Source organism: Gymnoscopelus microlampas (assembly GCF_963454915.1).
Source record: "Gymnoscopelus microlampas genome assembly, contig: SCAFFOLD_50, whole genome shotgun sequence".
Classification (NCBI taxonomy): domain Eukaryota; kingdom Metazoa; phylum Chordata; class Actinopteri; order Myctophiformes; family Myctophidae; genus Gymnoscopelus; species Gymnoscopelus microlampas.
Genome location: NW_028155546.1, coordinates 22,272 through 49,871, shown reverse-complemented (window position 1 = coordinate 49,871; position 27,600 = coordinate 22,272). Strand labels below are relative to the sequence as shown.

The window sequence follows — 27,600 nt, the reverse complement described above, 5'->3', positions numbered from 1 at the left end:
AGGAAAGTAATTCATAATTTCAATTGATATTTAGTTAATATTTACACTACCAACTAATAATGTTAGATTTATGGCAGATACTTTTAATTGAACCGTACAATTGTATTTAAGGTATATTCTAGCATAATTCATGTAAGCTGTAGTTTGGCATCAATTTAAACTATTTAGAGGAGTCAGTACCCTAGTATCCCTCTTCTAGGCATGTCATGATATGTGAACACTCTGAGAAAATTGACAACCATTCAGTCTTCAATTTAACATTGTATGACCACGGCCTGCTGGCCAGTACCATGGGAAGAAATAACATTACTCTATATAAATCTAAAAACAAGAAGTGTTTCTAACTCCTCTCCTCCAAGCCAGGTGGCAATGAGTTTGTCCAGACGGGCTGCCTGGTGAAGATAATGGTAGCAGAAACACTCTAGTGTCAGGTAGTGGAGACGTTGTGTTAGACAGTCAGACATTGATGCATTGTTGTTCTACTTCCTACAGTGTGAAACATGGAGGAGAACTCTGGACAAATCCTCAACTCCTTAAAAGATGTGAGTATCTGCCTGTCTGTCTGTCTGTCTGTCTGTCTGTCTGTCTGTCTGTCTGTCTGTCTGTCTGTCTGTCTGTCAGTATCCCATATTGAAATGTTCTACACTGTTTTATACTCTGTTGGCCCCTCCCTCCCTGGATGCTGTCCTGAAAACTCTTCAGTAGATTTTCCAGTGAATTCAGGTGGTTTCTCTGCTCTTGGTCTGGTTCTTAACACCAGCCAGGGGTGCAATGCTCATGGGACGGCCTTGCACGCCGCGCAGGAACCTATTTGACCAGGAGCACGTGCAGGCACACGCATAGATTTAAACAACTTTAAATTCACACCTAAACAAAGTTTACAAAGGCTCCCGACTCACACCAGGGAATTAACATAGGAATGAGCCTATAGATGCATATCAACTGTCCATTGTGTGACCTGTAGTGTAGGTATTACAGGACGTGCGCGTCACGTCATTAAAATACAGTGCAACCACGTTCCAATTCAGCATTGTAACACTGACACCAGCTGATGCTTGTTTACAAAACACTCCTAGGTCTCCCTACCTGACACACATTCTGCATGTTTGGGTCTTTTTATGCCTTTATTGATAGTACAGTAGGTAGACAGGAAACGGGGAGAGAGAGATGGGAAGTGACACGCAGCAAAGGTTGTCGGGATCGGGACTCAAACCAGCGACACACTGTCATGCTACATTAGAACCTAGGTGCCCGGACTGCAAGGCCAACGGTCCGGTCCAATATGTATTATTTTACATTAACCACTTGAACCCTAGCATCTCTATTGTGGAAAACCTTAGCCAAAAATAGCCGATCTACAAACTAACAGTGTTGTGAGCTTGTAGATCGGCTATTTTCGGCAAAGAGGTTTGGTGTGTAAAAGGGAAAAAGAGCAGATCAAGTACAGAGCCAAAGGTGAAGTTTACAATATGTAGTGAGGGGTCCCTGCTTCATCTCTCTCTCAGCTAAGGGGTCCTTGGCCTGAAAAACATTGAAGACCCCTGGCATAGGTCACGTGTGATGTCATAGGTCATGTGTGATGACATAGGTCATGGGTGATGTCATAGGTCATGTGTGATGGCATAGGTCATGTGTGATGTCATAGATCATGTGTGATGTCATAGGTCAGGTGTGATGTCATAGGTCATGTGTGATGGCATAGGTCAGGTGTGATGTCATAGGTCATTATGTGCAGAGATGCGTCCTGATGTACTACATAATTTTAAGAAAGGACACATCAAACAAACCATTGTTGCGTCCACAGGACACATTATACTACTTTATCCTGCCATGTTCGGAACACATTCAGCTCTTACAATGCAGGAGATTCCTTACAACATTTACACTGAATGTTAATAATTCTGCTCCACCCACGTTCAGAGACAATGCCTACAATATTATCCTCAGAGCCGTGTGTGTGTGTGTGTGTGTGTGTGTGTGTGTGTGTGTGTGTGTGTGTGTGTGTGTGTGTGTGTGTGTGTGTGTGTGTGTGTGTGTGTGTGTGTGTGTGTGTGTGTGTGTGTGTGCGTGCGTGCGTGCGTGCGTGCGTGCGTGCGTGCGTGCGTGCGTGCGTGCGCGTTTATAGCAGTGGTGCAGATCTAAAAGCTCATAATGCATCACAACGCATTGTGAGCATTTACATCTGCTATTTTCAAATGGCCAAAATGTAGGGCTGAAGTGTTATATGTAATATATGTTTTGTGATAATAATCTAAATCTACAAAGTAACTAAAGCTTACACATAATTGTAGTGGAGCAAAGTACAATATTTGCCTCTGAGATGTAGTGGAGTAGAAGTAAAATTATTAAAAATGGGAAATACTCCAGTACAGTAAAAAAAAATCCTCAAAAGTGTACTTATTGATTGATTGATGTACTTTATTTAGTAAGACATGAGAACAGTACATAACAGTACATGGAAGTACAAATTCACAATACAAGGTCTACTAAACTGGAAAGCTCATTAAGCACTGAGCGTGTTTAAGATGAGATCCCCACGCACACACATCATGATGACATATAAGAGACAGACAGATATACACACTACTATACAGAATGTCATACAATCAGCTTACAGGTTACTGGTATGAAGAGTGAAAAAAAATTACAAGAGAAGAAAGAGAGAGAGGGGGGGTAGGGGGGTAGGTTAGGTTAGGTACTTAAGTACAGTACTTGAGTAAATGTACTTAGTTACTTTACACCACTGGTTTATAGTGTGTTTATATTGTGCTGTAACCTTTTAACCAAAACATATCTCTTACCCTACCTTTAATACACTTGACCCTTGGCTCTGTACTTTGTCTGCTCTTTTTTCCCTCTGTAAACCAAAACTCTTCAAGAAAAAAGTGACGCTCTTAGACAGCTTGTAGATCTGCTATTTTCAGTGAATGTTCCCCCCAGAATAGGTATACTAGGGTTCAAGTGGATAATGTACAAAATGTTATAAAAGTTCCTATTACACAAACATTTAGCGGCCCCCTTGTAGTAACTCTGAGGACCCCCTTGTAGTAACTCTGAGGACCCCTTGGCATCCTGGACCCCCTGTTGAAGACCCCTGCTCTATTGGCTACTAGTAAAATGGACCTGAATTACAACTGTACGCTTTTTTCATTCTACGCCAAATCTCTTTGACAAAAATAGTCAATCTACAAGCTCACAACGTTGTTGACGTTGTGAGCTTGTAGATCAGCTATTTTTGGCATGATGGAATATTGATCTAGTATTTGATAAATCTATTAGATGTGTCTCACATCTAAAGACTGAATTATTAAAAAAGTGTTTTCTAAATCTTCTAGTGGTCGCTTAGCTGTTCAAATATGATTATTTTGGGGGGTCCCTAGCTGTTCAAATATGATTATTTTGGTGGGTCCTCTAGCTGTTCAAATATGATTATTTTGGGGGGTCCCCTAGCTGTTCAAATATGATTATTTTGGTTGGTCCTCTAGCTGCTCAAATATTATTATTTTGGGGGGTCCCCTAGCTGTTCAAATATGATTATTTTGGTGGGTCCCCTAGCTGTTCAAATATGATTATTTTGGGGGGTCCCCTAGCTGTTCTAATATGATTATTTTGGGGGGTCTCCTAGCTGTTCAAATATGATTATTTTGGGGGGTCTCCTAGCTGTTCAAATATGATTATTTTGGGGGGTCCCCTAGGTGTTCAAATATGATTATTTTGGGGGTCCCTTAGCTGTTCAAATATGATTATTTTGGGGGTCCCCTAGCTGTTCAAATATGATTATTTTGGGGGTCCCCTAGCTGTTCGAATATGATTATTTTGGGGGGTCCCCTAGCTGTTCAAATATGATTATTTTGGGGGATCCCATAGCTGTTCAAATATGATTATTTTGGGGGGTCCCATAGCTGTTCAAATATGATTATTTTGGGGGGTCCCCTAGCTGTTCAAATATGATTATTTTGGGGGGTCCCCTAGCTGTTCAAATATGATTATTTTGGGGGGTCGCACTATGAGCTTGTAGATCTGCTATTTTTGCTAATCTTTGCTTCTGGGGGTCCCTGGAACAACATATTTTGCGATGGGGGTCCGCGGCCAAATACATATCATTTTGGGGGTCCTTGACATGAAAACGTTTTGTTCCAGGGACCCCCAGGAGCAAAAATTTGAGTTAAAAATGTAGTTTAAAAAAAAAAAATATATATATATATATTCAAAGATTTCCACACATTTTCATGATAAAAAAGAAATTGCAGATCTACAAGCTCATAGCGCGGCATTTGCTATTTTTTGAATAGTCAAAGTATAAAATAATGGTTATAGATAAAAATCTAAAATGACACAGATGTGTTCCCGGTCTTAACGGATTAAAGGGATAGTTCACCCAAAACACAAGTTATTTTCTATGGATTAGTCACCACATGGAGACTTGAATTCATGGATCCGTTTTAGTTTTTGTCTCATTCCTAAGACAATAATATGATGACGAGCAGTGGGTTCCGGTAGGAGACACAAAGACTCTCCTTTGTGTCTCCTACCGGGGGACTAATCGATAGACAAAAAGTCATTTTGGGGTTGAACTATCCCTTTAACACATTAACCACCAAGAACGTAGTCCTACGGTCCGTTAAATCCAACTGTTAAGCGCAGAGACCGTAGTCCTACGGTCCGGGTGCTTTTTCCTTTTTTTCGAAAAAAAAAAACTTTATTCAATTTTTGGTACGGCACATTTCAGTTAACCTGACCCTGCCAGATGGGGGCGGTATTGAGTAACCAGGTTCCTCAAGACAGCTACATCTGAGATCGCTCAAGGGGTTGAGCTAACATCGTACCGCTCCCGGTACGAACCAAAGGGCAGGATCTGTGCAAAAGCGGATGTGGCGCCATATAAGCGGCTGTTGTTTTGTAGTTTTTTCACCAGTCAACATGGCCGCTACCATGAGCAACACCGATATGACGATAGATGCTGCAATAACATCAGTTATTTCTCAACTGGACAATATTTCTTCTTTGAAAGAAGAGCAAAGTATGGCACTGAAGGCTTTTCTGCGTGGAAAAGATGTTTTTGCTCTCCTCCCGACTGGCTTCGGCAAGAGTTTAATTTACCAACTAGCTCCACTGGTAGCGAAAGAACTGGGGACGAAGCCGAAGCCTATATTGATCGTCGTGTCTCCTTTGACTGCCCTCGTAGCAGATCAAATCAAAGAGGCTACGAATCTGGGACTCTATGCTGGGCAACTCCTAGATAATACAGCACACACCGACATCCTCGACGGCCGATGTCAGCTGGTCTTTGATAGCCCGGAGACGTGGTTACTGAAAGATAAATGGCATGATATGCTTTCCTCACAAGTGTATCGTGAAAACCTACTGGGCATTGTCGTCGATGAAGTTCACGTCGCATACAAATGGTAAGCTAAACGCCGTTAAAGGGCTGTATAGTGTAATTGTTACACTACACATACACTGTAATGTTAAACTGTAAAACAAAACAGAGCAGCGTGTTTCTAAATACGGTTACAGTAGTTCAAAGACGAAGTGTTGTAACATTTATGTTTTATTTAGGTCAAACATTATATTATAAACAATAAGCTAACACATACAAACAGACCAAATGCTAAACACAGATCTTACTGTAACTGTATTGTTGTAATGCAACTATGCACGTTACTATTGCTGCTACCTAGACTCAATGTAGGATTTATTTTTCTTTCAACCAGGGGACTGGGAGCAAACGGGAAGCCAGCCTTCAGAGAAGCCTTTTCCAGGCTGAATGAACTAAGATCCATAGTCAAAGAAGTGAGTTTTGAAACACAGTAATGCTACATGATTAAATACATGATTAATTAATATCAATCCAGAAAAGGGGCATTGATTGTGTTTGGAAGGGGGGCTGCATTGTGCTGCTACCTGAGGGGGTTAATGTTGGGGGGGGGCTTTTGTGTGTGCATTGGGCTGGCAACCTGGTTAGGTTAATCCAGTGCCATCTATTAGAGAGTTACGCCAACTCCGTTCACTTCTTCGGGCCAGGTCTTCTACATACACATACATTGGCGAATAGTGACAAATCCCTAAACCAGAAGTTCATGGAATGCATTGAAGTCGACGGCTCCTTGTCACTATTTCCAGCTACATGAACCACGTGACCGACGCTGTTTCTGACCCCTCATTGGCGCAACTCTCTAATAGAAGGCTCTGGGTTAATCCCCCTATTTTTAATGTTAGGGGGAGGGGTGTGTTGTGCTGGCAACTTGGGGAGGCTAACCCCCCTGTTTAGCCAGGTAAAGGCCCGTTCATAGTCCCTAGATCAGTGGTTCTCAACCTGGGGGTCGCGACCCCCAGGGGGGTCGCCAAATAATTTGGGGGGGTCGCCAGATTTTTTGGTGAATTTGAAAAAAAAAAGTTTTTTTTTTTTTTTTTTTTTTACAAAATATTTTTTTATGTTATCATTAATTCATGTTTTATCAGTTAATTTACTCAATTTACCCACTTTTTGGAAAAATGTTTTGAAAATAAACAATTATCAAATAACCTATTATAATTAAATAACCTTCGCGCGCGCGAACGGGACCGCGCGCGTGCACGCGGGGGGTCGCGGGAAATAATATCATTATTTTGGGGGTCGCGGCCTGAAAAGGTTGAGAACCCCTGCCCTAGATGGGTCTGAAACGTGCGTCATGGGGGTGAGGGATTCCGTCCGTTCTTTACGGACACATGCATAGTCGCTCACGTTATTTAGGAGAGAGCGATTGCACGTACCCAATGTTGCCATGTCTGCTTATTATAAGCGACTTTGGGCTTATTCTTCTGTATAGTTGCTTGTAAACAAACAAGCAATTTTTTTATTGGTGGTTGCGGTTTTATTTGGTCTTGTTTCTAAAGTGTAGTTGCTTATTTGGGCCAATTATTATTTAAACCAGTGATTCTCAAATATATATTGTAGATCTGCTATTTTCATATGCAGTGGTGTAAAGTAACTAAGTACATTTACTTAAGTACTGTACTGAAGTAAAATTTTGAGGTAATTGTACTTTACTTGAGTATTTCCAATTTCCAATACTTTTACTTTTACTCCACTACATCTCAGAGGCAAATATTGTACTTTTACTCCACTACAATTATTTGAAAACTTTAGTTACAAGTTACTTTTCAGATATAAATGATGATATTATGAAACATACATTAACCACTTTAGCCCTATTTTATACATAGGCTATTTTCAAACATTTTTGTACTTTTACTTTTGGTGCTTTAAGTACATTCTGATACCAATACCTTTGTACTTTTACTCATGTACATTTTTTATTCCAAACTTTTACTTGTAACAGAGTACTTCTGCATTGGAGTAGTGATACTTTTACTTAAGTAAAACATTTGAGTACTTTTTCCACCACTGCTCATATGTGGCCTAGTCGATTCTTTTGGGCTTGTTTTCATAGACCTGGTTACTTATTTCTCTCACAAAACCTGGCAACAGGTTACAATGCTATGAAACTAGCATTGTAGCCCAGTGGTACAACAGGCAAAACGCAGTGAACGTCCGTCGGCCTGACGGTGAATGTCGACTGAACGGACGGAAAAACTGTAGCCGTAAGTGACGGAGGGGGAGTAAAAAACGACAACGCAAGGAGCGCCGGCGCTCGTTACGTATCCTTACGTCCGACTATGAATGATACTTTAGGGGGAGGGGTGTTTACACTACAGGAGCAGATCATAGAAGTTGGTGCTGTCCAAGTGTAGTTAGTTGTCATGTAAAGAAAATACAGTATGATATGTGGAAATGTCAGTCTTTACCTGAAGCTACCCGATAACATAAATAACCTAATTATTTCCCCTTTATAACGCTATAGAAAGTGTAGCCTACAGCAGTTCTTCATTAATGCTTGTTTGCTGATACATGTGCACTTATTGTCTTTCAGGTTTACCTGTTTTAGCGTTGACAGCATCTGCTGATAACAAGAACAGAGGCCGTGTGACCAGGATGCTGAATATGGAGGAGGCAACTCTCGTGACTGTTAGCCCAAACAGGAGAAACATCAGGCTGGGACTGAGTCGGGTTCCTGCTGATAACTTGAACTGTATGGACTGGGTAGTAAAGGAGGTCAAAGATAAGGGTCTATCAATGTCTCCCATCATAATCTATTGCAGAACACTGAAGTTAGTTGGGAGAGTGTTCACCTATCTTAAAGCAGAATTGGGAGAAGATGCTTGGGTTAACAGAGACCAGGATCAGAAGGCTGAGAACACCTTATAGGAATCTTCCACAGCAACACACTGTCAAAGTACAAAGACAGAGTTTTGGCCTCCTTTAGTGGAGAGGGAGAGGGGAGCTGCCGAGTGGTTGTTGCAACAACAGCTCTTGGGATGGGCTTGAATTTCCCTAATGTTTCTCATGTTGTAATGTATGGTTTGCCAGAGGATGTTGAAGACATTGTTCAAAAAGTTGGAAGGGCTGGCAGAAATGGGTTACAGTCACATGCAATTTTGTATGCTATAAAAAAAACTGAAAGGGCTGGTCCAGAAGTGAAAGAACTGATACACACTGGCACTAAGAGCTGCTTTAGAAAAGCACTGTACAGCCATTTTGAAAACCAGCCAACAAGTGTAGAGCTAGGGCATGTCTGCTGCAGCTATTGCCACTCTGTATGTTCATGTGCAGGTGAAGATTGTGACGAGCCTAGCCCCAAACATGAGGTAATAGAACAAGATGCTGGCATGCAAGGGAAATGTAGAGTGGTAACACAAGAGGACAAATCTCTTATCCGGGAAATGTTAGAGGAGTATATGAGTTGTTTAGAAAAAGACACAGCACATGTCTACACTAGCAAGTCAGCATGTACTGGTTTCAGTGCTGAGCTCATAGATGCAGTAGTAGAACGCTGCACACACATATTTGACTTGTCTTACATTCTTAGAAACCTTCCCGTATTCAGAAAAAAACATGCAAGAGAAATTCTGCTAATCATCAATGAGGTCTTTGGTGACATTGAGGATGTAGAGCCTTCTTCTCAAGAGGATAGCTTCACTGAGCCAGACATCGATTATACAGGGTATTTTGATGAAGATGATGAGGACTTTGAGATGGGAACACAGCACAGCAGCTCAGAATCGTCTGACGAATAAGCAGTTGGCCATTAAAGGCTCTTATAAGACTCACATTGGTTGTCAATTAAAGCTGTGGAATATTTAGTTGACTGAATGCTCATGATTAAAATGGTTTTGTATGTAATTTGAACATAAGCAAGTGATTAAAAGTTTGTCGCTGCAAAAAATCTGGTGTCGTTTCTTTTCCAGGTATGCAAATATATCACTTTTAGATTGATAACCTTTTATCACAAAATAAGTACATCATTGTTTTACATCTGTCCTGGTACTGTATGTCACCCTTTTCACTATGCATGATGACTCTTAATCCCTGCTTTTCCCCCCCATGTTAAAATTGATTGTTTCAAATCATTAGGCTTAGAGGCATTGATCAGTTTGCCATTTTACACATGGGATCCAACTTTGTTACTGTACAAACATGTTATGATGTTGTTTTAGAAAGTAAACATGAAAAAGTGAGGCAAATTAAAATATTTATTTATAAAAAAAACAACTAAATGCTATAGTTGCGCATACTCAGGTAGGGGAAAATCACAACAATATATATATAACAGGATTATAAAAACAATACAACATGCGTAGCCTATATTCAATAGGGTCCCAACTATGTACACTCTCATATCCCTTTCAAGTACCCTTTGTTAAACAGTGCAAATTCACAGTGCAAATTCGAGATACATATTTTCTGTGTGTGAAAGTAATGAGAAAAATAAAGATGCACTTGGTCCAGTCATTGATGAACAGCAACAGTGAATTATTACAACATTTTTGACTACTTGGCAGCAGTTATTGCACAGACTTTTATAGCACAATGAGATATACGTTATCTAAAGTGTATCGTGGACATGTTGAAAGACTGTAAGGCTATATTATTGACTGACTCAGACTCAAGAGTAAAACGCTTTAACGCTGAGAGGAGAGTTTGGTGACCACAGGCAGGAATGAGTTGGTTTTGAAAGCGGGAGGGAGAGAAAATGAATTCTCCGTTCGTGGTGGTGTCTGTGTCCCACACTTTTGTAGTCTTAAGTAAGTCTCTGAGTCTGTGAACCTTAAGCTGTCATTGTTCAAATAGGGACACCCTTCCACTCCTTCAACTTTGACCTCATCCAACCCCACACCTCGCTGTGCTTCAGTTTTGAAAGCAGGTTTCTGTTGAACTTGGGGAAGGCTGTGAACTGTCTGCCTGGTTGGTTTTTGAACAGCTCAGCCTCTCTGAGAACCTCAACAAGTGCTATAATGTTGTCAGTCTGGTCACGGGCATGATGGATGCCGCTGGACTTTGATACGTCCAGCTCAGTGTCTGTGATGTCCATCATGTCCTTCAGAACCCCAATGGACTTGCTGATCCTGGCTGCTGCTTTCTCAGTCATGTTTGGGCCTGTGCGCTTCAGGAACGATTTCAAGAAATTGTTAAGGTGTTCCAGATGCAAATCAAGAGAAATATTCTTGCCCGTCCCTCCACTCCCATTCCAGAACCTGTTCCAGGTCAGACTGTGTGCTAGGCGAGGGGAGAGAGTGGCGTTGACCTGCACGGTCATCAGGAGTGTACTGTAGGAGTATTGGGTATGGCCATAGGCCTTGTAGAATAGCAATGCTACAGAGTACATCCTCAGTAACCTCTCTCCATCTCCCTCCTTCACTGCATCCTGCATGTTAGACAGCATGAAGCCAAAGCTGAGTCTTGCTTCTGTGTGCTGTTGTTTGTGATCCACGGAAATAGGCATGACTGGATCTGGCACACCCATTGCAGGTACAGTTAAGCTGTGAATTTTATGCTCGTGGTTCTCCCTGGCCTTGCTGTACTTGTAGGTTTTGGGACAACTTGGCATGCGGCATTGGAGCTCCTTCCCCGGTAGAGGACGATCACTGGCACATTGTCTGATACCGGTCACAGTGTCTGAGATGTCATTAAACATGACAAACCGGTCCACAATTTGGGTCACGGCTTTATGCAACCAGCTCCTTTTCACATCTGGTGACCCAGACCTGATGTCTTTGGGGATGAAGTCCTCTGGCACATCTGTTGAGACATATTTAAAAGAACAAGAATTACTATAACGTAGTTATGGAAGCAATAGAAAAGACAAAAGAGCCATGACATTTAAACTACAATTCAATAAATAAATTGAGATGCCCAGGAAATTTGCATCAGCCAAGTGCTGGTGAAATGGGAAAGTTGACGATAGATTCCAAACACAAAAATGATAAAATCTACTACAGAGTGTCTGGCAAATATGAGTTTTATCTGACATGTGTTCACATAAAAAAAGAATAGATATCCTAGTCAAACATTTTCACATTCATAATTGAAATGTTTTGAAATAATATATAATAATGTGGACAACTACTATGTGACCATAATTAGTGACAATCAATTGTGTACCTGTGACATTGTTCAGTCCAAAGTGCTCCATTGTGGCAGCCAGGAACAGAGTCCTTTTGCACCATCTCTTTGTATGCGTTGAACGCAGCATGTGGACCTTTTTTTGCATTGCTGCAACTGCAAAAATATGAGGAAGGAGGCAAAGAATAATAATTGCTGAGGATGATGATGACATGTAGGAGACCACCAGACAAAATCGTGGTGGCAGGAGTTACTTAACAGGACACACATATATTAGTAAAGTATTACATAATAATAACAAACAATGACAATATTAACAGAATTAACAATAACAACAATTAGTTAATTACTTGTATACCGCTTTTAAAGAATTCAAAGCCGCTATACAGTACACTATTAGGAGACAATGTTAGTCAAACAGTCGACAAAACATGAGACAGACAGACAGACAGCAGTGGATGGGAGAGGAGTTAGACTTGGGGGTATAGAAAAGGCAAGTTTAGGTGGATCTGGGGGACTGGGAGGGTAAGATGGGTTAAAGGTTGTCAGTGAAGTAGGTGAGGGGCTTTATAGTAGATTGAAAGGTTGAAATCACATGAACACAAACACACATAAACATATACAGACAATACAAACACAAACCCGGGTCATCGCTCATCAAGTCAGAAATCATCAGTCGTCAGTCGTCAGTAGTCAGCCCCCCCTCCCCCCAGCAGTACCAAGCCTGAATTCATGTTGGCTGGACTGGATTTCCCCTGGCGGTAGAACAGAGCACAGTAAGTCGTAATGATGAAGTACCAAGCCGGAATTCATGGTGGCTGGAGTTCATCAGTGACAAGAACATCGCTGCAAAAGATTTGGAAAATAGTTAACAAGGCTCTTAGAATCAGAATATGTATATATAAAAACAGAACAGAAGACTTTGAACATTTATTTTTACCTCAACCTGTTCATATTTGAAAACAGTGTCCCATGATCTCTGGCTGAATCCTCCTTATAAAAGACCAGATGATAGATCTAAAATACAAATCATTTTGTAGTACAGTAAGCAAACAATTTCATTTAGGAGGAAATATTATTTTCATGATAATTAGCATGATAGCATAGATAAGTCAAGTTAGTCCAAACTTAGTTTTCAGGGGAAGTGGTACAGTAATTGGCTGCTAGTCCATACTGTTGTGAATAAACAGTTTGAGGTCAAACATTGAGTGAGTTCACCCACCTCAAACAGGTTCCGGATTGCATGCCAATCCTCAAACTTGAAGACAATGCCTTCCAGTCTGTCTTCCCTGCTCTCTCCTTCTGCAAAGGACAACTGGATGTTCCGACTGTTCCCCTCTGTCAGTCTGTCTCCACCTACAAAAACACTTTCCAGTCCATGTCGGTCCTTTGGCACATACCTACATGACACATCAAATAGACTTACTAGCTTTATCAAAACCCTTCCCTTCAGATGCATATGCAAGTACAAAATATATTTTCCTTAGTTCAAAACTAAATAAGGCCCGTGGGGCACATGCGGCATGTAATAAAGCCCCTGCAGTCAACGATATTGGTGTCTATGACATGCAAAGTTGGGCAATTGTGCGATGTCAATCCGGTAATTCCATGACGTGATTGAGATGACTAGTGTTAGAAAATCACCAATTTGGCAAGTTCAAGTGTCACTTTTTGATAAACAGTGGCCGCTGAAATGCACAAACACTTTTTTTTTTTGCATGCCGTGGAATTGACAAAATGCACAAATACAAACATTGTGTTTCATACATTCCAAGACAAGCCATACTTACTCATTCTGGAGGTGCTGTAAAACGTCAACCAAGTCCCCAGTTTTGTTCTCATCTTTGAACAGAAGTCCAAGAGGATGCTATGAAGGAAGAATATATGGATTATAATAGCATAATGTTTTTAGTTTAAATCCTATGCCAGTACACAAGTTGTTACTTGCTCAACTTAAAAAGTTAACTCAACGGTACAACTGACAGTTGTAGTGTACGTCATTTAATACTTACGTGGGTGGAGGCCTCTGACATTGTGGCTGTGTATTGGTGAGGGATGTGACTAGCCACTACAGAAGATAATGGCTTGAAAGCCTCCAGGTACTTCGTCAGAATGCGGCTCCCTAGGACAACAAACTCTCGTCGCATATGGGCTTGGATCTCAGGACCAGGAAGGGAGTTCCCAATGTCATAGTCCATAATTGGCTGAGTTGGCTTGTCCCTGCTGAGATGGGTTATGGACACTCTGTCTTCTACAGCCATGTGGTGGACCCAGTGGATGGATTTGTTTGCTTGGCTGGTAGACTGCTGGTGTGGGCGGATGAAGAAATCCAGATTGTCAAATATGATGGAATATGTGGGTGGTGGTGTTGGTTGTGATGGTCCTAGCGACAAGACACTGCCGGCCAGATTTGTGCCATCGCCAGTCCCCTGATCAGTCTGTGAAGTGCCGCTAGGGAGAACATAACAACACATAACATGGACTCATAAAATAAAAGGTTGAAACACTAATGCAGCGACAACATAAACAACGATCAACAAAAATAATGGCCCTTCTAACCTGGGAAGACAGACAGATCAAAGCTGAGGATAGCTTCATCCAGGTCCCTTGCACTCGCTGTGTCACTCAGTGGGCTTGTTTCAGGAGTTCCATTTGCAGCCATAGCACCTCCACCTTCAGCAGTGTCTGTGAAGCTGACTTGCTCGGCAGTGTCGGGGTTCCCGAAGATTTCACTGTCTACTTTCAGTAGGTGAGATTCTTCGCCGCAGGTGTTTGACAATTCGGTGAGTTTTTTCACAGCGTTGGTGTGTGTTGTGGTGATAGTACCCAGCTTGCTAAGCCTTTTAAAAACTGCCTTCTTTGCCCCTCCATACTGTAGTACACTATCTACATAATAAGCAAAGGCTGATAATCGTGGTTCCCTTCCTCTCCGAGCTATTGCAGCAGCCGCACAGGTGACATGGGGAGACTGTTTGGTGAGTTGATTAAATATAGAAAATATGAAAGGTGACATAGACTGGAGATCGGATAGCAACTTGGCGAATGAAAATTCCTTCAAATCATCTGCCGATGACCGCCACAACATAAAACCCTGGGATGGACTACACAGTTTTTTGCTCTCATCCTCTATTAATTGTAACACATTTTTCTTAAGTTCTCCAAACAGTTCTTGGTGTCTGACAATCAGATTGGCTGTTGTTGTCCAATGTTCCAAGGTGAGGTGTTCGACAATCCCTGCGGTGTTGTTGTCACACACTGTTGTTCTACCCCTGATAGTAACCTGAAAGAAAAACAAAGGGGTTTTATTATTAAATAATCATAACTGTGACTATGCATTTTAAAGACAATGGATCATGATTATTGGCCTAATACGTGCTCACTTAAAATAAATTATAAACCTTTTTTTTTGTTACTCAATGCACTGAGATAGAAAACTGCTACAAACCATGACAACAAAGCTGAACAGAGGCAAACAAATATTTGCTACTATGCACAGATATAGATATACAGTACAGTATATAAAAATCCAGTATCAGTATATAAACTGTGCAAATAAGACAATATTGCAGCATGCAAAGATGCTGGAATAAATATGCAATTTATTCGTGTTCAATTAGTTTAAATTATACACAAAAAAGGTAGGTGATAAGTTAAGGTAAGTCCCACTGTGTATTAGAATGTCGATTGGTTAGGGAGAATGGCTGTTTGGTGTTACAGGTTTATTTCACATGTACTGTTTATGACACTATGTGACTCATTTAAGTGTCCATCTCAACTATAAACTACTAGCACAGGGCAATTTAATGGGGAGTTGGGTCTGTTTATCCAACACCCTTCCTTAACATCTGCCTGTTTATCAACCACCCTCCCGCCTCTGTAGGTAGAGTTGGAGGGAGGATGGGCTGTGAGATGTAAAGGGAGATTAGACCCTGCCAGATAACCAAGATAAATTATGTCACATTATAGTAGTACCAGCCAAATATTATCTCCATGGAGAGGGAATATTAGCTAAAGACAGCCTGCCTGGTCACATTTCCTTTGAAAAGTCATTAACCAGTGTAGCATATTTTTAAAGCTGTGAGTTACCAACCAGGCCTGCTTGGACGAGATTTGTGAAGTAAGTGAGAACAAGCAGGATTGGGGGGACAGCCCCCCAGCCTGCAGTTAAATGAGACCCTTTCTAATCTCATGCCCTGAGCCAAGTGTGCTTATCAGATCAAAAGAAGAAAGGCCATTTGTCCCTATTGTCAAGATAGAACAGACTTCCAGCCTTCTAGAGCAGTGGTTCTCAACATGTGGGTCCCCAGGGCTGTCCCCACATGATTTTGGGGGGGGGGGGGGTCCCCAAACCTTTTTAATACCTATTTTAGTTTTACCATTACTGCATCAAAAATATTCTACAAACTATACTATACAAACTGGTCAAACATTGGCCAAATTGTCAAATTATATAAGAAAGACGCAAAACATTGAAAATAGCCGATCTACAAGATCACAAGTTATGAGCTTGTAGATCTGCTATTTTCACAATATTTATCTGGCGGGTCCCCAGTTCAAATATGATTATTTTGGGGGGTCAAGGCCTGAAAAGGTTCTATTTTTAAATGAACTGATATAGAATGAGATGAGAACATGAATACATGAAAACCCAGTGTATTAGTGTACAACAGATACTCAGCAGATGTATACATTTTAAACTGGCAATGCAGCTGGATTAGCGTGAGTTGGCAGCATTAGGTTAGACACAATTAGAAATAGTTTCACAATATGAATTTACCTCCAATAGGCTTCGCCGTACGGGCATCCCAGTTGTTATTTAGACAGCCTACGAGATGGGGTCGTTGTCGGGGAGTCAGCTGGAGCAGTAGTTGTAGGGGTGTGAGATGGAGTGCGCGCTGGGGTGCGAGGTCTTTTACTCTTCCGTGGTGTTTTAGAAGGCGTAGGTTCCCGTAACCGTTTATCTGTCCTCGCGGATCCAGATGCCTCAGGTGACGTTGGTGTTTCTGCTGTAGCGGCCGTTTCTGGAGGTCTTCTGTCTTTGTCCTCTTTTTCCCATCGCCTTAAAATGGAAAAATCCATTCTTTGAAGCAAGCGAAGACACGACCTACACATCCGACACGATAAGGAGGGGTCTTTAAACAGTGTTAAACCTAACGCTATCAGGCGTTCGTTAATACTTGTCTCGTTTGCAGGCTTAGGCTTATCAAATATCTTCCTTGTACCCGTTAAAATACCTTTTATGCGCAGATTCGTGTTACAAAAACGGCAAAAATCTCCGACCTCCATGATCACTTTTTTTTAGCAACTTCTTGAGAGTTCTTGTTGTGGTGAAATACTGGACTACGATGTTGACTTCCTGGTGTCGCGCCTACCATACGTCACGTAGACACATCGATATGATTGGTTGTGTTTGCACGCCCACACGGTGATAGACAGACGGTCCCATCCAATCATCTACCAAGTATCTTGAAAAAAAGGAACAGCCCCTTCATCGAATTGGCTCCCGAGAGCCCAGATCCAAATAAGCTGTGAAACAATGTGTGGTGTAACAGTGGGAGACGGAGGCAGATCTCGACGATGTATGTAAACAAAGCAGAGCTCACTTATGGATTTTAACAAGGTCTATGGCTACGTGAAAAAAAAAAAAAAAAAAAAAACCTTGGAACTGGTGAGTACATTCTGAGATTAGCCCTTGGCGGTGGATGTGTTAATGGAGGCAAGTATTGTTTATGTTGGTTTGTTGTCTCATATTGTCAGGAAGAAACCTCCTATCTCCTTATTTATATTGTTTTTTTTGGGGGGGGAGGAATGAATACGTATTGAATGAATGAATTGAATTTCGTCATACTACAATTTGACACAAAAGTAGCAGATCTACAAGCTCACAAGGCACCGCGTTGCAGAGCGTTGTGAGCTTGTAGATCTACATTTTGTGTGTGCGTGGATCCTATGAATATTAAACCAATGTAAATGTATGTCTCTCTCTCTCTCTCTCTCTCTCTCTCTCTCTCTCTCTCTCTCTCTCTCTCTCTCTCTCTCTCTCTCATATCAGATCTCCATCCTCTCACACTGGACCCAAACACAGCAAACAGAAAACTCTGTCTGTCTGAGGACAACAGGAAGGTGACAGTGGGGGAGGAGCTTCAGTCGTACCCTGATCATCCTGACAGATTTGATGATGTTGAACAGGTTCTGTGTACAGAGGGTCTGACTGGACGCTGTTACTGGGAGGTAGAGTGGAGTGGATTGGTTAGGATAGGAGTGACTTACAGAGGGATCAGCAGGAGAGGATATGGTAGTGGGCTTGGACTCAATGACAAGTCCTGGTGTCTAGCCTGTTGGGGAGGCCGTTACAGTGTCTATCACAATAGTAGGCAGACTATCCTCCCTGTCAGTATCTCTGGCTCCATTAGAGTAGCAGTGTATCTAGACTGGCCAGCAGGGACTGTGTCTTTCTATAAAGGGTCCTCTGACTCACTGACACACATTTACTCCTTCCAGTCCTCATTCACTGAACCTCTCTATCCTGTGTTTATGCTTTATGGCTCCTCCTCCTCAGTGTGTCTTTGTGAGGACAGATAATGTCTCTGATGAGTTGACTCAACCAATAGGGTTAAGGTGTGTGTGTGTGTGTGTGTGTGTGTGTGTGTGTGTGTGTGTGTGTGTGTGTGTGTGTGTGTGTGTGTGTGTGTGTGTGTGTGTGTGTGTGTGTGTGCGCGCGCGCGTGCGTGTGCGCGCCCGCTGTGGTGGAAAGTAACTGAGTACATTTACTTCTTTTTAAGGTACTTTTACTTTAGTATGTGAGTACTAAAGTACTTGAGTATGTACCTTCTTCAAAACTTTATACATTATCATTACACAACACACAACCTGTTTTCTGAAAATAGTTTGTATTTATTTATTATTTACAAATTATTATTCTTTTGTGTTTTTCCTAAATTAACCCCTACTTGACCATACTACAACGTCACACAAAAGCAGCAGATCTACAAGCTAGAAACACGGCATGAAGCGACACGTTTCTATCTTGTAGATCTGCTGCTTTTGATGCTTTTGAATGTGAATGGTGAAAAGTAAGAGTTTTGGAACATATGAGGTTTCCACCCGACAGAGACGATATACATTACTTTCTCTGTTTTGTCAATTCAGATTCAAGCAATTCAAGCAGAATCATTTTAATGATACTATTTAGAAAATACTCAAGTATAAGTGTTTGTATTTTTATAATAGCTCTACTGTACTACATACCGTCAGTGGTGTAAAGTAACTAAGTACATTTACTCAAGTACTGTACTTAAGTACAATTTTTAGGTATTTTTTACTTTATTCGAGTATTTCCAATTTTCCGTACTGTTACTTCTACTCCACCACATCTCAAAATCAAATATTGCACTTTTACTCCACTACAATTATTTGAAAACCTTAGTTCCTAGTTACTTTGTAGATTTTGCTTATTAGCACAAAACATACATTAACCAATTCAGTCCTCTATACATTTGGGCCATTTGAAAATAGCAGATCTACAAGCTCACAATGTGTCACAAAGCGACGCATTGTGAGCTTGTAGATCTGCTATTTTCAAAAGTTGTTATACTTTTTGAAAACTTGAAATGGGACATTCTGCATAATGACTACTTTCTACTTGTGGTACTTTAAGTACATTTTGATACCAAAACTTTTGTACTTGTACTCAAGTACATTTTTAATTCCGGACTTTTACTTGTAACAGAGTATTTATTCATTGCAGTATTAATACTTTTACTTAAGTAAAACATTTGAGTACTTTTTCCACCACTGGCTGCATGCGGCTAGCCGCGCTGATGTAATGTGTGTGTGTGTGTGTGTGTGTGTGTGTGTGTGTGTGTGTGTGTGTGTGTGTGTGTGTGTGTGTGCGTGCGTGTGTGCGTGTTTGTGTGCGTGTTGTGTGTGTGTGTGTGTGTGTGTGTGTGTGTGTGTGTGTGTGTGTGTGTGTGTGTGTGTGTGTGTGTGTGTGTGTGTGTGTGTGAACAACCAACCAGAGTCAGAGACAGTCTAATGTGAGTGTACAGTATCACAGTGATACTACTATCCAACATGAGGCTAGTCAGTCTAATGAGACCAGAGGACATATTCACGGGGTTCAGGAGGAGAGCGCACAGCGCTACCCAAGTAGAGACAGGAAAGCTCCAGGATATTTAAAAGAGTATCATTACAAAACTAAATGTGAGGAAGAAAATGAGGATGTAGATTATTTCTACAGGGTTGCTCATGGTGTACCAAGAACCCACACAGAGGCTATGGGCTCCAAACAGTCAAAACCTTGGACTGAGGCAATGCAGGAGGAGATAAACTCTTTGAAAGACAATGAGACATTCACTTTGACCAAACTGACAGAGAATAAACCAGCAGTGTGGGGGGGGGGGGGGAGCTATGAACTAGGGAGCTATGAACATGTGTTTGAGTGGAGGGTGTTGAGTATTGAACATAATAATGCATAAAGTCATGTTATTGTTGTGACGTCATGACGTGCCTGCGTGCCACACTCTGTCTGCTCTCTGAGCATGTGCAGAATAAATATGCCTTTCATTCCTGGCTAAACTCCATCAGTGACGTGTTTTATTATGGACCCACGACCACCATTGGTTACACTCATAGACTGTAAAAAGAATGGACAGCGTTACGCCAATAGACTCTACAGACCGTAGATGAAGACTCTTTTTCAGCAATTTAAAATCCGTCATCTTTCTATATCTATAGCTATTGGTTGGGTAGCTTGTCAATCAAGAGCGGGGGCGGGGAATGAATCATCCCGCCCCTCCTAGAGCATAGCCTACTTTATCATCAATTTTAAAATAAATGGGATCACAGTTTACCTAAACCAGTGTTGGGCATAACAGCGTTTAAATAAACGGCGTTACCTAACGCCGTTATTTTTTCCAGTAACGAGTAATCTAATCTATCTATATATACAATTTGAATCCTGCGCCATGTCGGTTGTCTGTAACGTTGTATGTAGCCAGTGTGACGTCATATGACATCACGGTCGTGACATCACGATGAGACACGCCAGTGTGACGTAATCTCACGACAGCATGACATCACATCCTACCTATAAATAGGTAGGATGCACCAGTTCGACGGCTTCCATCCTCAACACAACCCACGCCGACGACCCTTTACACAAATAAACTGCTAACTTCATCTCCTGCGATTTCAACTATCTTTTCACATTGTACACCACTGCACACTCCCCACAGGTCTGCCATACCAGGTCTGAGTAATCACAAAGTGGGTTTTGGTCATTGGAGAGGTGATGCACGTCACCTCTTTCTGAAGTGGGTACTTTCAAAGCCTGCCGTGGATTTAGGAGAGCACAAAACTCTCTCTCACACTGTGAGGTGCCTGTAAGGTGGCACTGCAAAGTGAACGACGCGTCACGCTAGACGTTCGGGCCGCGTAGCGGCCCGAACTTCTAGTTAATTACAATTTCCGTCGTTGCAACACCGTTACCGTTACTGACAATGAAATGTGCTCTGTTACTATGTCAAGCGTCCCCAAGCTTTCTGTTACCACGGGCCGGCTGACTGTGTGTGTGTGTGTGTGTGTGCGTGTGCGTGTGCGTGTGCGTGTGCGTGTGTGTGTGTGTGTGTGTGTGTGTGCTCCTCCTGCTGCGCAGCAAACATGACACGGTTAGAAAAAAATACCAATGATACGACAGTGATGTCTTACTTTTTGCTGTTACGCAACCAGGAAGTAACACGGACTCGACGCTGTTTAAGCAGTGACATGTGACATGACATCACTGACAAATCCTTGGTATTAGTATCTTCATGGGTATTTTTTACAAACAAACCCAGCGCGTCGCACACACACTACCCACCCGGCACACATGCCGGGTGGAAAGCGTTTGTCCACGTCTGTCCAAAGCAACTCCAATTTAGGCAAGCATCTCTCCTTGACACATGCTTCCACTAAACTAGTAGAGGTGCTGCGATCAAGGTTTTTGCGATCCGATCCCGATCAGGCAGTTGCTCTGTAAAGCACTTTGAGCTGCATTTATAGGATATTTTACAACAGTGCATGTTATGGGAAAGGCACTTGGAAGAAAGCCAATTTAGAGCTAGTCAGGATATATAGAATACAATGTGTGTGTCCCATTGTCAACATGTGAGCTAAACATGTGCAAGGCAGCAGCCATGAGATCATGCCTTGTATAACATACATACAATTGCATTATGCAGGTTATTAGATTAGATCTAAACAGTATATGAACACACTGCGAGCTGTCCTCGGTAGACAGACACACAGGAAGATCTTCCAAGTTTTGACCATTGACTGTCTCCTTCTTGAATGTAACAATGATGGAAGCTAAATAAAACTGAGCAACTACTCCTCAACTTTGATCCTCTGATTCCGAGTTCGTATTTTCATACAAGCTGTTGAAAATAACCAATATCTTGGCGAGCTAGCGATCGAGACTTTTTGCGACGACAGGTCACACATGTTGTTGACATCTGGACGAGAGAGCAGACCGCAGACGTGAAGAGACTTTTTGCGATGACAGGACACACACGTTGGTGACATCTAGACGAGAGACCAGACCGCAGACGTGACACATTGCCTGGGCGACAGAGCTGGTCCACGGCGTATCCAGACATCCTGCAGCCTGAGGCGGCCTGACGGAGAGAGAGGAGAACCAGCAGAACCAGGAGAATCAGGAGAAGACGCGCCGGCAGCAAGAGACGAGACGGATTGATCACCCCTCATCCCGCGCTGCGAGCACGCTGTCACCCCCGAGGCAAGGTCTGCTTAAATTTTTGTCGTCACAATTTAAACGCACCTAGAACTGTGAACTTGGGTAACAGAGGGATAAATTGGGCTGAGTAGTCTGACAAAGTTTAAGAATACATGAGTATTACAGTACTGCTGTTTGGACAACTTAAACATAAACAGAGAGAGAAATTAATACTTCTGATAATTCAGCACTTGAAGTGGAGAAGAGCACTCGCATGTCAGCACAAGGGGGCTGTTGTTTGGGTTTTAATTAAATTACGTCTTGACATTTTAGCAGAAAATGCTATGGTTTCGGTCCCAAATCACTAATAATAATTAGTAATTACATGCTGAGAATGCTGACAAGTATTTGAGCCTGTATAGACTTAATAGGGACGCCTGTTATTCTTGGTTCTAATGACTAAAATACTGGTTGATATTAAATGATATCATAGTTTGGAAATGTGGTATATAATCTCATGAGTGTACACTCCGTTACGTGCGCCGGCCGTGCCTTCTGTGAGTGATGTGTTTGTGTGTTTCAAATTGAATATAAAAGCCTTGGTGATATTGTCAATGATGTGCCCTGATAGCGGGGTCTATTTATAATAATAATGATAATGATTACAGTGTGTTCTGACCTAAACACAGCCTTCAGCTACACACGTTAGATAGCATATAGAGTATAGATTACTTTTGCAGAGGGCCCCTCTGCTCCGCGGTCCGTCTGTCCGTTATTGTAACCTCGTATCTCTGTCTCTCCATTGCTCCTACCAGAGGAGGGGAGAGCGGGAACGGACAGACACTACACGCTTTGTTTACTCGGGAATAGTGGATGTGCAGCCTCATGAACTTGTGCGTCTGCTATTTTTGAGAGGTTTTGAGGACTTGTAGATCTGCTGTCTTGGAAATCTCACAGATCTTTGATGACCGCATGATTTTCCCAACACAGAGAACAGAAATGACTTTAGGGAAACATTTTGTGCTTTGTGTATGATTCACTGACATTATAAATGCTGGATTGGATATAACAGCTTTGAATTACCTCCTACCATATGAGCAGCTGTTCAATATATCAGCTTTATTGAGTGAATATTCACTGACTTTATACTTGCTGGATTGAATATAACCGGCTTTTGGTTCCTGTTAAAATATATGAGCGGCTGTTCAATATATCAGCCGACAAAGTATTATCAGCGGATATTAAGTACATAGTGACATCCCCCCCCCCCCACTCTCTCTCTTTCTCTCTCTACCTCTTAATAAAGTTTGTTGTCTGGATTCCACTAATTATATGTTTCCGGCAGGGACCCTGCTCCCTCTCACTTATTGAGTTACTTTGTATTGTGAATGATGACATGTGAGGCTGATCTCATTGTAACCTCATTATTTTCCGCTGTGTCTGAGCTCTGATAGGTTCGGAAGCAGACCTGGTTCAGGGACAGCCCACTTGAGTCGCACCCCCCTTGGCTGACGTCTGGACACAGCTGACTGCCTGCTGTCTGCTGCACTTTCGTGTAAGATTGTCAGACACGCCCTCACACACACGGGCAGATTGACAGGTTCTCAGCAGTGTCTCACTCATTTTATCGATCGGGGAGGGGTGTTTAGGCTGCATTCATTTGACCTAGTGTATTGACCAGTGAAACATTGTTTCATTGTCTTCCTGAGTGGCTGATTACTTCATTGTTTGTTTATTTGATCACATTGTTCATTGCTTGATTAATTACTCAGTACATCAATTAATAATTAATAATAATAATAATAATAATAATAAATACATTAATTATCTAAAAAAAAAAAAAAGAGGGGAAGAAGCAGCCTATAGTATGCTTTTGGAAACACTATATTTCTGCCATCTTCTAGTAACTTGATAAATGAAGCAACTTAATACATTTCTCATTTTGCATTTTAGTTACCAATACGTGAAGTAACTTAATAAATCTTTGTAACTTAATAGAGTTCAGTATCTTTGTGTATTTAAAGAAAAATCTTTATCAGCTTACATTTATAATCGAGATCCTCTTTAACGCTGTGTGAGTGTGGCCCTGTTTGATTGCATGACTAAAAGTTGCAGGACTTTGAAACTGACCGGGAGAGATAGTAAGATTGTTTGTTATTTTTGCTCCAACAACCATGGCCAAGTGAGGTTTCCTGCGTGAAATTCCTCCGGGACACGTATCCTTGCCAAGGGTCAATACCTGAGGTTCAATGGTATACCTTCCGTTTCTGTTACTGTGTTTGAGTTGAGTGCAACAGCCCAGAACAGGAATTGTCGGGTGTTTAAAAAGCCAGTCGTGGGGAGTGAAGATTTAGGCAAGTTTATGTAGTTTAGTTTCTGCTAGGCAGTGTATATAGATCGGCATTTTCGGGTCCTGTGATAGGTCAGCAGTCTAATACTGAGTGTCTAGGGACCACACACACACACACATCTTAGCGCGTCATTCATAAGTGGATCTCCGCCAGATTTAATAATGAGTCGGACGACGCCGGTTGAGCAAGTCCAATCAAGATATGAACATATCTCAGATATTGGTAAGTTTTCTGAGAAATGGAATAAACGTTGGCCCAAGTTACTCCAGCCATGGCCGACCGAGGGAACATTCGACCTCGATGTCATTAAAACTTTAAAAATCTTGATTGACACTTATAAAATGAACCAGACTGGCAAGAAACGTGTAAAGAAACGTACACAGGAGATTATTGCGATTAAAGCCTTTCAGAAAACTGCTGAGGCAAAATTGAAAACCATGCAGGACAGATCACGTCCTGGCGAAAAGAATCTGACTGAAACAGCCTTTCCACTGTTTCCTCCTCCGTATAATAAGAATACTTCAACTGGCATTTATCCTGTTCTTACTGCCGAGGGTAATTATGAGACAAGAGATGCTCATAATAAAGTCCTTGAGAGCGGCAGGGCCAAGACGGTTTTGGAAACATTACCAGACAGGCCTGGAACCGGTGGTACTCCTGAGAGGTATACCAACCGACATGAGGATCATGGGATCGGAGGCTATGATTCCCAGATCAAAGATATTCTAGCAAAAGCTGAACAGCGTGGGAAACTTACACGCTTTAAAGCTTCATCTAAACAGGTGAGTACTGTGCCAGACTGTTGCGATGATGATGGGGCAGACTGGTCTCAGAAACCAGGTACTAAACCAGGCACTTCATCAGTCGACACCACCCCGAGAAGCTATAAAGATATTCCAAGTGATTTGGAAAAAATAACTCGAAACTTACGTAGCGTAAGCAGCATGAAACGCCAGATCGTGCAGGATTTAGACTCAATAGAAGACCCCGAGAGTAATGGGGAACTGGAAAAATCCCTGCTGAACGAGCTAAGCCTGGTTGAGGTACAGGAAAAGGAACTTCAAACAGACAAAGACCAGTTAGAAGGGGAATTGGGCCGACGTTATGAATTGCGATCTAAGCAGAATTCGGAACCTGCTCCTTCCGGGCAATACTCTGTACTTGGTCCTTCTCTTTCTCTTCCAGTGATTATACGCGGGAATGAATTAAACTACAAGCCAGTCTCCCAATCAGAGCTGGATTCGTGGACCTCCAAGTTGCCTTCTATTACAGAGGGTGCTCATGCTTGGCTTTCGAAATTGGATGAACTTTTTACTGGAATTAATCCAGCTATGGCAGACTTCAAACGCCTGCTTATGGCCCAGATCGGGCAATCTTCTTTGGCTCGTGTCTTTGACAGGGCCGGCCTCAGACATTATGTCAATACAGCTGTTTTCGATGCAGAATTCTTTTCGGCATACCGAGGGCGTTTGGGCCAGGTATTGAAGGAGATGTATCAAACTAACATGCATCCGAATAGTATCATAATCAATTCCTTGGGGGACAATGAGAACCCCCGCGCTTACGTGGCCAGAGCATACCAACAATGGCGGGATATCGTTGGGAAGAATCCTGAGGACAATCAGATGGAAGAGGCCATATTAAGGGATAAAATTCAGCAGGGACTACCGAGACAGGTCAGATTTAAATTGGATGAAATTGTTGGTTTACAGTCCATGACTCGCAACGTGTACACTGACAATTTGGCACACCATATCGAGAGTGTTAGGGCGAAGGAAAAATCATTGCGTGAGCAAGATATTGAGGCAGTTCGAAAGCTCACTCACTTGCAGCTTATGGATGGAAAGAAGACCAAGGAGAAGATGCAGGCAGTTGTCCTTTCGGAACCCCAGTCAGCTGGGGTGACAGAGGATTCCCCTCGCCCACAATTATGGGGAAGGAGTGCCTCTGGACGTGGGAATTTTGGACGAGGTTACAGGGCTGGATTCACTCCTGCCAGAAACAATAGTCTTACGTGTTTCTCGTGTGGTAAGATTGGCCACATGGCACGAGATTGCTTTTCTAAACCCAGAGGGGGTAGAGGCAACTTCGGCAGGAGGGGCGGTCCCACGGGTAACTCCCAGACTATGATGCAATGGCAACCCCAGCAGGGCCCGGTCAACCCTTATATGGGACCGCGGCCTGCTGGACTATGAAGGGGCCCGGATGATCTGATAAGGGGGTGTGAGCTGTTGGTGTCGGGGTTGCAAAATGGACCAACTGTTCCAGTAACGATAAACGACCACACTGTAAGTTTACTTGTGGACACTGGTTCCCATTACACCGTTCTGCAGCCTCGAGATGCCAAACACCTCCGTTTGTCGTCACATTTTGTGCGGACAATAGGATTTGAGGGAGTTAAACAGCTCTTACCGGTCACAGAACCGGTACGGTTATGCTATAACCAACGGAGCATTCGCGTACCTGTCCTTGTCTCGGAACGTTCGCCAATAGGACTTCTTGGTAGAGATTCTCTTTGCCAGCTAAACTGCATCATACGGTGCACACCGTACGGCTGCATACTAGACACACCAAGCGACGATTATACACAGCTGCTTGTGTCACCAGATACGAACGTCCCTTTGGTCTACTGGTTGGGCGATCTCAGCCAGGACCTGATGAGTCCGGCAAAGCAGTGGGAGAAATTTGTAGTTGCAAACTTGACCGATGCTAAGACACCAGATTACCCCGCTCACTGCACGTTGCAGTATTTCAAAGATGCAGCTACGGCAAATCCTGATGCGTGGTTGGCACAACAACCCGAACAGGTTCACCTTGAAGCCCGATATATTATCATTGGACCACAGGGGGCTGCCATGAGGATAGATATGAACGACTATCTCTCTGCTCACCATATGATTGAGAATAGTATACCCCATGTGACCCTATTTGTTGCTGGGGGGCATGAGCAACAGCACTTGGGCGAGATGGTGCTGGAAGCGGAAAGCCACATCTTCACCCAGGTAGCAGAGAATACGGCTATCTGCGTGAGTGATGATAAACATTTCATGAAGATTATGATCTCGTCCCAGGGTGCGGGAAAGCCGCAAGTC

At 42.4% G+C, this 27,600-nt stretch overlaps 2 protein-coding genes across 6 annotated transcripts in view; one reads left to right on the top strand and one right to left on the bottom strand.

Annotated features, from left to right (window-relative positions):
* The window catches only part of LOC311041396 (protein NLRC3-like), a 126,815-nt gene extending 108,657 nt beyond the window's left edge, over positions 1-18,158 (top strand). The window contains exons 11-12 of the mRNA XM_084086307.1: positions 493-542; positions 17,496-18,158. Coding sequence (XP_083942433.1) covers positions 493-542; positions 17,496-18,025 — 580 coding nt within the window. The 3' untranslated portion in view covers positions 18,026-18,158. The remainder of the gene's footprint in view (positions 1-492; positions 543-17,495) is intronic.
* On the bottom strand, positions 10,021-13,861 carry LOC311041398 (uncharacterized protein). 5 transcript variants are annotated; one of them, XM_084086309.1, is made up of 7 exons: positions 13,456-13,861; positions 13,234-13,310; positions 12,666-12,843; positions 12,384-12,460; positions 12,163-12,289; positions 11,483-11,599; positions 10,021-11,119 (listed from the first exon to the last, which is right to left on the bottom strand). In XM_084086309.1, the coding sequence occupies exons 5-7, from the start codon at positions 12,254-12,256 to the stop codon at positions 10,164-10,166; spliced, it is 1,167 nt and encodes a 388-aa protein (XP_083942435.1). In that variant the 5' UTR covers positions 12,257-12,289; positions 12,384-12,460; positions 12,666-12,843; positions 13,234-13,310; positions 13,456-13,861; the 3' UTR covers positions 10,021-10,163. The 5 variants fall into 5 exon arrangements, with proteins under 5 accessions (XP_083942435.1, XP_083942437.1, XP_083942439.1 ...); XM_084086311.1 differs by having other exon boundaries at positions 12,242-12,289; XM_084086313.1 differs by having other exon boundaries at positions 11,483-11,593; positions 12,242-12,289.
* Positions 18,159-27,600: the final 9,442 nt, after the last annotated feature.

Excerpts from the sequence above, each read along its gene's own strand:
- LOC311041398 (XM_084086309.1), bottom strand. The coding sequence starts at position 12,256 with ATGAATTCCGGCTTGGTACTTCATCATTACGACTTACTGTGCTCTGTT. Across the intron at positions 11,600-12,162 it reads CCAACATGAATTCAGGCTTG|TTGCAGCAATGCAAAAAAAG; the intron begins GTACTGCTGGGG and ends ATATTTTTGCAG. Across the intron at positions 11,120-11,482 it reads TGGACTGAACAATGTCACAG|ATGTGCCAGAGGACTTCATC; the intron begins GTACACAATTGA and ends ATGTCTCAACAG.